This window comes from Rhinatrema bivittatum, chromosome 4, assembly GCF_901001135.1.
Source record: "Rhinatrema bivittatum chromosome 4, aRhiBiv1.1, whole genome shotgun sequence".
NCBI classification, from domain to species: Eukaryota; Metazoa; Chordata; class Amphibia; order Gymnophiona; family Rhinatrematidae; genus Rhinatrema; species Rhinatrema bivittatum.
In genome coordinates this window covers 363,297,913-363,310,421 of record NC_042618.1, presented here as the reverse complement: position 1 = coordinate 363,310,421, position 12,509 = coordinate 363,297,913, and the positions used below count along the sequence as shown (strand labels likewise).

Below are 12,509 nucleotides of genomic sequence, written 5' to 3'. Positions count from 1 at the left end.
AGAACTCTGCTGTAACACACATTCGTTCTCATGCACATGATAGGGCCAGATTAAGGAATGGGAATGCTCACACACATACTTACTGAGACTCACACTTGCACACATACATTCTGGCACACATATGTGCATATGCAGGCTGACAGGCTAGGGAGGGTTGACTTGCTCCTGATGGGAAGGGTGAGGGGTAGGTTGTATTCCGAGTAGGGGTTGGAATTGCTCGTGTGTGTGTGCGCACCTATAAATTACAGCCTGGGGAGAGAAGAAGATGGCAGGAAGGGCATCGGTTTCTCAAGGGGTGTGTGTGTGTGCGTGTGTTCCTTGAGATGGGGAATGTTTCTGGAATAACTGGGATGTTGTAGTATTGGCCCTTGGCAAAATGAGGGGGCAAAGTAAATGCTGCTAGTAGGGAGGTGTATGGCAGAAAGGACACCCAGAGGGATGCAGGGAAGGAAGGGGATGGAAAGAGGAGCCAGGATAGACAACCATCCAGAAGGCCAGGCCTGAGGTGGTACCACCAGTGTGCCTCATCTGGGCAAAAGTAAGGTGGTGGTGGAAAAAGGGGGAGAGAGAGGGCTGAAAGGTGGTGGGCAAGAGAGGTGTGAGGGCTGGTAGCAGGGGGAAATGGCTGCTGGCAGGTGAGAAGGGGCTGAGGGAAAAGGACAGGAAGTGGGTTGAGTGCAAGAGGCAGTGGGGCTAGGAGATAGAAGAAGAGGATGGGGAGAGAGGAGGAGGTGGGTGGGGCAAGAAAAGTCCTCCCCCCCCCCCCAACACCTTCTTCCTCCTTTAGCAAAATCCTCTTCTCCACCCCCATTGCGCTTGCCCCATTCTCCTGCTGTCGTCCCCATTCAGTCCCCCATTCTCTTTCTGCCTCTTTCCCCCTCTTCAGCCTCCCTCCTACTTCCCCTATTTTATCTTCACCTCACTCCCTCTCAAGTCCTCGTGCTCTCTCTCTAATGCCCCCAACCTGCCCTACTCGTTGCTCCTGCTTTGCTCCCCAGACACCAGCTGTGTCCTATTCTGCCACTATCTTCCATAACTCTGCTCACTGTCCTGGTGGTTGCGAGTCCAGCTTGGATTGAAGACAGTGGTGCTGAGCTGGACAGCAGGCAGCAAGTCCCGACCTGGCCCCCCCACGTGTCCTGGTGGGTCCTGGCTTGCAGGTCTGGATTGGAGACAGGTGCACCATGCGGTGGTGCTGAGCCGGATAGCGGCAGACCCCCCACCTGTTAATGTCAGCAGGTCCTGCCGAGTCCTACACGTGCAACAGCGGCAAAACTGAAGCAGCAGTTCCCGTGGTGCACAGTGTGCATGCAGGGACGCAGCAAGAATCTGAGAAGACTGAGACTTACCAGCAGCAGCAGCACAGGCAAAAAGGGCAAAAATGTGGGTTTTTTTTTAACATGCAGGGGAAATTGCAGGGGATGTAGCTTCCGTTGCAAGTACTTTGCAGGCAGGGGGAGGATCAAAGCTCGCCTTATCAATCATTCACTTGCAGCGGCTCTCTAATTGGGCCAGGCAAGGCTGTGGCCCCTGTGGACTACCCCTTTCCGATGCACATACCCTATAGGCTGTGAGCCTGAGTGTGTGCAAGAAACCTCTTTTGATTCCTGCATGTGTCCAGCCAGTCGATTGGTACAGCAGCCAGAAGCAAAAGGTAATCTGATTGGTCCCCAGCCTGGCCACCATTTTCTAACTCTGCTGCCTGCCTTCACCGGACACTGTACAACTGAGGGGAAAAGCAGACTGTCCGGTTCAAAACCGGCAGTTGGTCTCCCTAGTATTAGTTAGTGGTGGTTGCTTGCGACTTCTTGAAACAGAGTGAGGCTTTGGGTTTTGATGTAGGTTCATCTTGTGTCAAGGTGTTTGAATCATTTAGGTCTGAATTTAATCTTCTGGAAGTTGTTGACCGTGACATGCAAGGTTTTTACATTCTTCATTTAAGAGTAGCAGTTGGCTATGCTAACCAACACTTTGGAGGAGATAGCTGTAAATTCTATATATTTCCTTTGTACAGTTCTGCTTTGCTGATTAGTAATGAGTAGTAAGTTTTTTTTTCATGCTCTGCGTTAGCATTTCTATCTGTCTGGAGCCAGTTTCTTTTTAGATGCCTTCTTTCTTGCTTTAGGGTAAGGTGTGCAGCTTGCTTGTGAACCAGGTCAGAGACTTGTTTTTGGCACGCAGAGTTTCTTTGGAGCTAGTTTATATAGGAGCCTTGATGTTTGAGTTCTGAGCAAGTTTTGGTTACAGTGACGCATTAGTCATGATGTGGAAGTTCTCTACGAGCAGGTCAAGAGTTACATTATTGATGCTGTGGCTTTTTTTTTTTTTTTTAATAGGTGGAACCTGTCAGTGGTATTTCTATAGGCATCTGAGGGTCAGGGTTACTAGAAAGTGGTCTGACCAGGATGGTGGATTGTGTGTGTTGTCTTTGTTGTGTATGTCCAGGATGAACCCAAGGGCAAGCATTCCTTCAATGAAATCTCTGGCTGGCTCACAAATGGGATCATCAGCATGGTGGTTAAAGTTTCCAAGGACAACTAGAGGGCTATCAATCAGGAGACCAGGGTTCGAGTCCTGCTGTCGCTCCTTGTGACCTTGGGCAAGTCCCTTTACCCTCCATTGCCTTAGGTACATACTTAGATTGTAACCCCTCTGGGGATAGGGAAATACCTACAGTACCTGAATGTAATCCACTTTGAAGCGCTGAAAAAAGTGCAAAAAGCAGAATATAAATCTAAATAAATAAATAAATAACGCTGTTGAGGTTAGTTCTAATAGTTCAGATGGACTGTCATTATTTCTGTTGGTTGACCAGTATATGTAGAAAGACAAACTTCTCACCATCCAATACTGTTAGACAGTATTCACAACTGGGTACTTGGGGGATAATGATCTTAATTGGTAGGTGTCACAGGAAAAAGTACCACTCCATCAATATGCCTTGTGGTCCTTGGAAAAGAATTGAAAAACCAGGAGAACATAATTGGACAGTGGAAGGATAATTAGTGTTTGGGTAATTGCCAGGTTCTGGTGGCCTGGTTTGGCCTCTGTTGGAAACAGGATGCTGGGCTTGATGGACCCTTGGTCTGACCCAGCATGGCAATTTCTTATGTTCTTATGCTGCTTCATCGGTTATGAGTTCTTAAATGGTGGATGTTTTGTTTTTAATTGGTCTGGTGTTGAGTGGAAGCGATTCAGTAGTTGGACTGAGTTCTCTGGGGTGCTAGCATATCTTGGGTGACAGTTCTGGGACTATAGGTTGGAGATCTGGTGTCTGCCTCAAGAGTCAAGGATTCTGAAGGCTACCATCTTCTGTTTTCCTAGCCGAGTTTAGTAGGTTTAGTATCCGCGAAGCATGTTTGTAGTTTGTCAGGTGAAGGATGCTAGAACTGGCAGCCAGGTATAGAGAAAATAGGTGGCAGAGTATTGTTATGGTGGAAATAACCAGATCTAGGTGGGGCGGTTGGGTAGTTATTGGCAGGGGACAGCCTAGCTTGCGGCAGGTAAATGCTTAGTTGTATTTCCTTGTTGTCCTGTGGTTCATTCTGTCTGTATAGTGCGTTCCTCAGTTGCATATGAAGGAGCAGGGCATGCCTCCTTCATCACTCGCTGCCTCTTGCCGTGACTCTTTCTGTGCTGGTGGCTCCGGCTGCCGAGGATATCGTCTATCATAGTCAGCCCTAGGGAAGTGGGGAGGAAACAAGCTGGTCAGACGTCTGCAGGGAGGTGCATGGAGGACTGGGCAGACTATGCTGCTGTCCTCCTGTCTCTTCAACTGCCAGGTAGTCATGTCCATGTTTTCTGGATTAGGAGGTTCAGTAGAATTGTTTTGATAATTTGGGAAAACATATTCTGACATGGCATTCTCAGCTGTAACAAACCCACGAATGCAGGTACTCCTAGATACTGTTCCCACACATCCTGTCCCCAATTCTGATAGCCAGGTAGACCCTAGAGGAAGGAGGGTTTTGCACATCAGGCCTGTAAACCTGGTGACTGACCTGTCCCTATTTTATCTATTGGGTGTTATCTGTACCCCCTTAATCTGTTGGAAATGTTAGCAAAGTAAAGAATTTAAAAAATGTGCCAAAACTGCCTTTACTGGTTAGGCAGTGTAATCTGCTCCCTTGCTTCTTCAGCAGGAAGGTATAAAAAACACAAATGCAAATTAAGTAAAAGGTTCGGATTGCTTTGGGTGGGAAGATGATGCCTTTTGAGGTGGGTTTGACCTTTTTTTCATAGTCCACCTCATTAATTCCTTTTCCCAATTCGGTATTTCTTTAGGCCTCTTCCTGTTTCAGTGATTAATCTTTGTCCTGTATGTTTATGTTGACTAGAATATAAACTCTATGAAGCAAGGATTTGTGTGTACTTGTACTGCACTGCTTATGTCTTTGTAGCACTGTACAAATAAGTAGTAATTGAAAATGAATATCCCTTGTGTGGGTATGTTTGTATTCTGCTTCTCTGAAATATTACCTTGAGAGAGGGCTTGGTTTGCTCAAAACAGTTTGTAAGGAAAACTTTTTTTTTCTCTGGGGAAAAGCAATGTGGTTGCTGTTAATCCACTTAGATGCAGAGAAATAGATTAACTTGTAGAGGTTCGTATTCAAAAGTATTTAGCCAGCTAAATGAATATTTGGGCACACATCTGTCTAAATTCTAGCCTGCTAATAAGTGAGGTGGCTAGAATTTACTCAGACAAGTTAGGGGCATTCCGGAGGCAAAACTGGGAGGAGTTGAGTTAGCTGGCTCTCTCCGCCATTCAGCGCTAGCCGGACAAGTCTGGTCAGGCCAAAGAGCTGTCCTAAAGTTATCCAGCTATATCCGCTGCACAGCTGAATATGCCTCCAGAGTTAGTCGGATAGGTTTATCTGGCTAACTTTGCTATCTGGACTGTGCCTGAATATGGACTCCAAGATGTTTTATTACATACATAGACTATAATCAAGTCTGTTTCATTTCAATTATATAAAAATAAAATGTCAGCACAAGCTAGTTTAAGAGTGCACTTTTGCCAGGTTAATCTCAGTTATAGGACTTTCACTGCAGTGCATGGAATAGATTGGGCAGGGAGAGGAGAAATATTAAAAAAAAAAAAACCAAAACCCAGAGGAAAAACCCCAGGAATTTGCAAATGAAAGTTCATGGCATCATAGTCCCAAGCTGGAGCAGGTTCTGACTGAGCTGGAAGCCCAGAGGAGGAGGAAGTAACTGGACAAGGAAAAAAAAAAAAACCAAATAAAAAATAAACACGGTGAGCTGGGATGTAACAGCTTGTTTACAGGAGCGTTCTTTGATCACATGCCATGTTCACCGCAGGTGAAGGGTCTGTGAGATTAACCTAAAACAAGGCTGTGGCAATGTGCATTTTCCACTGCCACAAAGTACAGTTGGACATGCGTTTCCCAATTCATCTGAGCAACTATGCTGTGTGTCTTCTCTCTCTCTCAGGCTTTACCCTAAATGTATATATATATATAGCAAGCGATCCAGTCAAAGACATCAAGTGTTAACATATATAAAACTGAAATTTCTTCTCTCAGAGACATGTAAATAAAGGTTGACAGAAAAAAAACCCATAAACTGACACCTTTTTATTGAACTTCATTTCTTGAGTACCTTTTGGAATAAACACCCTTTCCTGAGGTTGGAAGAGAATGAGCAAAATAACATTTCGCCAGAAGAATAAGCATCATAAAATACATTATGAAGGTCGTGTGAAGGGTAAAATGTATTAAGTTAGTCCATTACAAAAGGTTATCAACTTATATTATTTTTTGTTCTTTAATTAACCCATCTCCCAATTTTTTTTTTTTAAAAAGCTGATCTCTAGATAGAACACTGGGACATAATAGGTTAATGCAAGTACTACATTTATAGCACAACCCAAAGGTTCCAGGTGATGCAGGATTTAAAAAAAATATATTGACTTCACATCTGACACATTGCTTTGCAGTTGAAGGAATCGCAGATCTGAGGTAAAGATGTTCCTTTTTGCATCTGTATAAACATCTAAAAGATCTATAGGATCCAGAACCGAATTGCAGCAAAGCAAACCACATCCTGGCATATGAGCAACTGCAAAAATATTCCTCAGTTCCTGTCCTCTAGACTGGGCCTTAGACAGGGGCCTTGCCAAGTCAGAAATGTTGCAGGCTGACATGTTTACCTCCAGCTTCCTGCGAGGATCTGGAAGGTTATAAGTGACTGTTACAGTATATATAGTGAGCAGGTGTCTGTATACTGAACTCTTGCTGTAAGGCTCTGTGGCGACACAGCTGATGGGTGTTCCCTTCTTCCTTCCAGCTGCTTCAGTATATAAGGAGGAGCCCTGATTCAGAGAGATTTTCAGTCTCATAGGATACTTTCCACCAGAACCTCAGAATCAGCTGGTACAAGCGTTTCTCTATCATTTGGGCTCCGGGGAATGGGGACACAATAAATGAAACAGATTGGCACTGTGTTGCTCATTTGCCATGCCCTTTGTTTAAGTAGTGCTTGCATCCAAACACAACTCAATTGAGTGGCCTCTAGTCAGGAGAAGCAGGAGAGCTGAGATCAAGTCCTGCTTCTGATACTTGCTGTGCCCTTCTATAAGTTTTTGTATTTGATTTATAATCTGCCTTTTCCAGAAGTTCAAAGTTGGAAAATACAACAAAACACATCCTTTACAGTAACCCTTCCACAAGTACATACCATTTCTCCACGTATAACCCTATGTCCCTATGGCTCATGCTCTTTGGGCAAGGTATTCATTATAATGTGTGGCACCATAAAAATGCTAAAATAAATAAAATAACTGTTTTATGGTCAAACTGCATCACAAGCATACATGCCGTCACCTTCTGAGATTGATAGGTGTGCACAATGCAAGATGATTTCAGATGGGGGAGAAGGAGCAGAATTCTATAATGGACCAATTGGGGTCCTGCGACAGGAGGTAAACTGAGCCAGAGGGAGCTAACTTGGTGCCACACAGGGTCATGCAGGGGGTCATTGGCAAAGCTAGGATTCGGAACATTGACCTCCTGTTTTGGCTTCACTGTATATCGCCAGAAAAGCATGCATAGCATAAATGTTTAATTGCTCTTAAATTATGAACATGAAACAGATGTATTTTTCTGTAATTTAAATCTTACGTAGTGTATGTATAGCAACAAATGAATTCTTCACATGTGAACACTTAAATATTTGTGGTGATTATAAGGGGAGATATGATGGATATTTAAATACCTACAAGGATTCCATGCTGTAGAGGCGGGCCTCTTTCAGTGGAGAGGAGGTTCTAGAACAAGGTATTTTGGGATTCGGGTGAAAGGAGTAATGTAAGGAAGTCTTTCTTTACAAAGAGGGTAGTAGATGTATAGAAAAGCAGCCTCTTTGTGGAGGTGGTAGAGACAAGGACTGTAACAGAATTCAAGAAAGCATGGGATAAACACGGAGGATCTTTGAGGGATTGATAAGGATTGCAAAGCTGAATAAGTTGGTGTGGTTAGGCAAACTAGATAGGCCACATGGTCTTTTTTTTTTTTCTGCCATTATGTTTCTAAATGTAAATGGAGATGTGTAAGTAAAGGTGGGAAAGCTTGTAGTTGAATTATTTCAGAAAAGTAGGAAAAAAATGGAATCATGAAATCTGTTATATATTTATGTATAGATGCATATAGTGTGTGTCTGTGTGTGATAGACTTGACTTTTTAGACTCCTCCCTAGAGTTAGAGACCTCTTTCAAGTCAGCGTGCCTCCAAATAGTAGCAATAGTAAATGACGGCAGATAAAGACCAAAAAGGTTCATCTAGTCTGCTCAGCATGGGTTTGTTTTCCTCACATCATGACAAGAATGAACCTTGCTCCTAAACCAGGACAAATTGGGTACGAGCTCAATCTTTCAGATTTACTGCTAGTGTCCTTGTGTCAGCGAGCTGCCTCCTGGAGACCATAAGACGTCTTATATGCAAGCAACATTTTGAGGTGAGCTTGGAAGTCCTTTTTAATTGGGCTGCTGGCACCCAAAATAATTGGGACGATTTCTGTACCTTTCTGCCACATTTTCCAGGTCTCTGATTTGCATGGCCCTTGATCTTTGTCTCTGTGGGTAGTACAGAATAGTCACTTGGAACTGACGCTTCTATAAGCCTGTGTTTGTGTTTTTTTTCTGTCACAGTGTTTTTTTTTTTTTGTTAAGGCAGTGTTGTTTCCTGCCGGGGGCAGCTCTAACTTGGCACCTTCTATGCAGCCTTCTCTCCGCCCACTGCTGCCTTTTTTTTTTTTTTCTTTCAAACCCTCAATACGTTTGGAGGCTGATCTTGTGCAGAAAATATCTCTGACATTTGAGGACCTCCAGGGATCTACTGAGCATGCCCAGTGCTCTCTGCCTGCTAGAAAGAGGAAGCTACTTTACATAGGAGTCATACCAGGCATAGCCTGCATGTCAGTGCAGTTAACTTGCAGCCGGGCTGTGAGGAGCGCTACCCTACTCTTTGTGCTAAGGTTTTCTTTTGCCCCTCCTGTACAGTCATTTTTGAAAGCTGTTTTTACATTCTAAGAGGGGAGATAAACATTTTTTACTCTGTTCCCAGGTCCGGAGCCCTGAGTGGGCTTTTTTGTCTCTTTAAACTTTTTTTTTTTCTCCACTCTCCCTACATACGTTTGTTTTGGCAGTGGGAAGGCTGGGCCTTCAAGCCTGGGAAGTTTTAGAGAAAGCCGGGAGCTAGTCGGCAGCATTTGCCCGTTTTCCGCTTGCTGTTCCTGGAGAGAAAGCAAAGAAGCTGGTCTTTTTCTGCTAACCTGATAAATGCTATTCATGAAGATGGACCTGTTGAACTACCAGTACTTGGACAAGATGAATAACAATATTGGCATTCTATGCTTCGAAGGTAAACATGGCAAAGCTTTGAAAGTTGGTTACCCTTTTTTTTTTTCTTTTGCTGTTTGTAACATTGATCAAATGCGTACAGATTTGCACCCTTGCTGTATTTTTACTCTCTCTTTCTGTCTTTGGAGATTTAGTATTAATTTTATGTATCTTTAACAAATGGTTAAAACATTTAGCAGTTAATTTTTTATGCAATAACTTTTTTTCTGAATGAATACTTTTACAAAGCGGAATAAAGTTTTCTGAGTATTGCTCAGACTTTTTTTTAATGTTTTGTGTGCTTGGATTACATATATTTTTTGTGTTGATAAAAATGAGAACATTTTTTTATGTTATGTGTATAGAAACAGATTACATATAAAATGTGTTCCTGTATTTTATTCCATATTTTAAAAACAGCACAAAAATAGTTAATCCATATAGATAAACCTATTGAGTTAGATACGTGCTTGGCCAGGGGCATTTCTGTATTGTCAGCTTGTGTGTGTTTTTGTGCAACAAAGAATTGTGTTGCCCAGTTTTGGTGACTGGAAGGGCACCCGACATAAGACAAGAGCGCACAGACTGGTCCTTTGTTTGGCTTCTCATTTCCTCAGCAGCTGTACGAGTCCTGACATTGAGAAATGTCCTCCCATACTTTCGTCCCTTGTGGAAATAATTTCAGTGTCAAAAAGCTAACTTTTTTTTTTTTTTCCTTTTCTTTGCTGAAGTAGCTGGATAGCGCTTCTTCTTTCTTTTTTTTTTTTTTTAATTGGCTAGCTAATGTGGATGTGCATTTCCTCCTGGAAGTTACCTAGTGTGCGTGCACACGGGACAGTAAAGTAGGGGCAAATAGACTATCTCAGCTTTTTATCTACGTGCAGTCTGCAGCCGCCAGAATGGCCTAGTTTGAGTGGAAAGAAAAGCAACCCTGAGCTAATTTAGCTTGGCAGTAGGACTTTTTTTTTTTTTGTAACCGCAAGCAAACAGGGCAGAAATCTCTTCTCCGATTCTGCAGTAACCCCCCCCCCCCCCCTTATTTTGGATATACTTTCAGGAACGAACTTCATTGCAAGAAACTAGCATCAAGGGGCATGGAGGCAGAATAGTGGCGGTAGATTTGTGGTTTTGTCACAAATGCTTAAACGTTTATTTCTGCAGGGAAGCAGGACGCACTTCCAGGCTGTATGACCCTGCTGAGAAACTTGTCTGTGCTGAGCGGGAAAGTGTATAGAGAAAATGGCTTCTCCTTTTCCTGAGAGCCCAGGAACCAGCTTCGCCTTAACTTTGTTGAGCCTGCTGTAGAAAACAACTGTTTGGAGTACAGCACCTTTCTATTATACTGGACTCCTGGTGCCGAAGAATGGCATGCAGGATTGAATCATTTTCTGCTTTCATCCCTCTCTCTTTTTGCCGCAGTTAAAGACTTGTGTAAACTTGTCACGAACACTACAGGCAAGAATGAAGAAGGAATACTTTTTGCTAGGTTGCGATTTATTTTTTGGAACAGTGTTTCACGCTATCTTTTATCATGTCTAATGCTGGTTCCTAATTGTAAACATTACAACAGTTTGGCGTTCTGCTTGCACAGTGCATTTTTATGATTCTTCCCACCAACACAAAGGAAAAAGTTTTCTCAGTGACTTTTTATTGGTTAATTCCGTGGTGTTTATTGCATAATATTTGTGGGAGTCACTGAAGCTGCTCCCTCCCATCCTCCCTCCTACAGTTTTAATTTTGCAGAAGTGACTCATTCCCACACTGTTTTGAAAATAGAAAAGCAGTCTGAATCCCAGTTTAAGGAACAATTATATTATGGCTTTTGTTTAGTTTTAAACATCTGTTGCTGTTTTATTGATTATGGATGTTAACATTTTGTTTTTAACACCAAAATAAACACACAAGAAATGAGGAAGACAAAGCCAGGTTTTAACAGTGTTTACAAGAAGGTGTTTATTCCAGAGTGGTTGTAAATGAATGAGCAAGGATCACATCTGCATCTGGGGCTTTTGGAACAGTGTTTCAAGTTGGGGGTCATATCTTTCACAGGATTACATTTCTTCAAGAGAATTAACACAACTGCGCTACTTTTTTTTTTTTTTTTAGTTGAAAATGCACAGAGACTGAGTTTTTTTCCCATTCTCTCCTCCCCCCACTCCATTTGGAGCCTATCATTTGCGGCAATGTGCAGATTGAAAACAGAGTCGCAGTACTGAGCAGTGGGCTTTACTGAGGAAAGGTACTTGAACTGAAAACATGTGCATGCTTATCCAGCACCATAGCATGGATGTGGTGTAACTTTAGTACAAGAAAGATTGCACCGCCTGCCTCTCAAGCAGAATCCCAGTGTACTTTATATTTATAGTTAACGGCACTTCTGAAACCTGAACCCAGGGTGGACATCCTGCCAGCATATTTCTGGTATGCTGAAAAGGGGGCAGGAATTTTTATACCTCCTTGTTTGTGGCAGGGTGTGCACACTTAACTGAAGTAAGATACACAGATTTAAGGTAACTTGCCAGAATCATAGACCTAGAAACAACAGACTAGCATAAGGCCTGTCCAGACTGCCCATTTTTCTTCCCTGTTTTATACTTGTCCCACTCTTCTTGAACTATGGCTTTACTCTCACTTCCTCACAGCTAAACTTCTTCTCTGCCTATCTCAAACTTTGATACTGGTTTGTGTCTGCCATTTTCACAGGACACTGTTCCATGCATCCACCACCCTTTCTATGAAGAAATATTCCTTATGTTACTCTTCAGGTCCTCAGTCAATCCTCTTTTCAACCTTATCCCAAGATCTCTTGTGTTACGCTTTTTAATGCAAAGAAAATTCTATCTTATGTATGAAGTGGTAAAGCAATGATTCTTGCTAATGCTCCACTTTTTCTTCTACTTGTTCTGTGTGCTAAGCACTGTGCCATCCCTTGCACATCCATTGTAGAAGACATAGTAGTTCTAGGTTTTTTTTTTGTTTGTGTTTTTTTTTAATTGGATGGCTCTGAATCTCACCACCTAATTTAACAGAAATAAAGGTTAAATAAAAACATTTTTTTTTATTGGACTAACTTAATATATTTCTGGGCTAGTTTTTGAGAGCTCATTTGAATTCTGTCTAAAGAAGAGTATTAGTTCTTGAAAGCTAGTCAAGCAGTGTATTAAGTTAGTCCAATAAAAAGGTATCACTTTTTTGTTTTGTTTTAAGTGTTAACTGTTATTTCTGTGCATTTAAGTGGACTAATTCGACAGTCAAACTACTTGATCTGGTTGATTTAATATCAGGATTCCAAAGTCATTGCTTTCCTCCATGTCTCAACTGTAGTATGGAGTTCTAGTAGCTGTTTATAGATTCTGGAGTAAACTGGGTTCTTTACAGTCTAGAAAACCTTTTATTGGAGTAACACAAGAATTACTTGAGATTGAATGAGGTATATATGAGTGTTTGAGACTACATAGATCCTTTTTTTTTTTAGATATTTATGGTCTGCAACTTGATATGGTATGTGTGTGTTTAAATCTAGACTTTTTTTAAATTTTATTTACTTTCAAGTTGCAGTAAAAATCAACAGATAAAGAATATTGCCAGAAGAGCAACTTTTCAGATCATATGCCTGCCTGCTCATTCTGTCAAGCTTCATCCCATTTGTTTG

At 42.2% G+C, this 12,509-nt stretch overlaps 1 protein-coding gene across 4 annotated transcripts in view; it reads left to right on the top strand.

The window, feature by feature from the left end:
• Nucleotides 1–12,509, top strand: part of VGLL4 (vestigial like family member 4) — a 265,872-nt gene that overhangs the window by 127,212 nt on the left and 126,151 nt on the right. The window contains exon 1 of one of the 4 annotated variants that reach the window (XM_029600775.1): nucleotides 8,432–8,879. The exons of the other annotated variants lie outside the window; for them this stretch is intronic. Coding sequence (XP_029456635.1) covers nucleotides 8,798–8,879 — 82 coding nt within the window. The 5' untranslated portion in view covers nucleotides 8,432–8,797. Of the gene's footprint in view, nucleotides 1–8,431; nucleotides 8,880–12,509 lie in introns of those variants that run through there. 4 annotated transcript variants of the gene reach the window in all.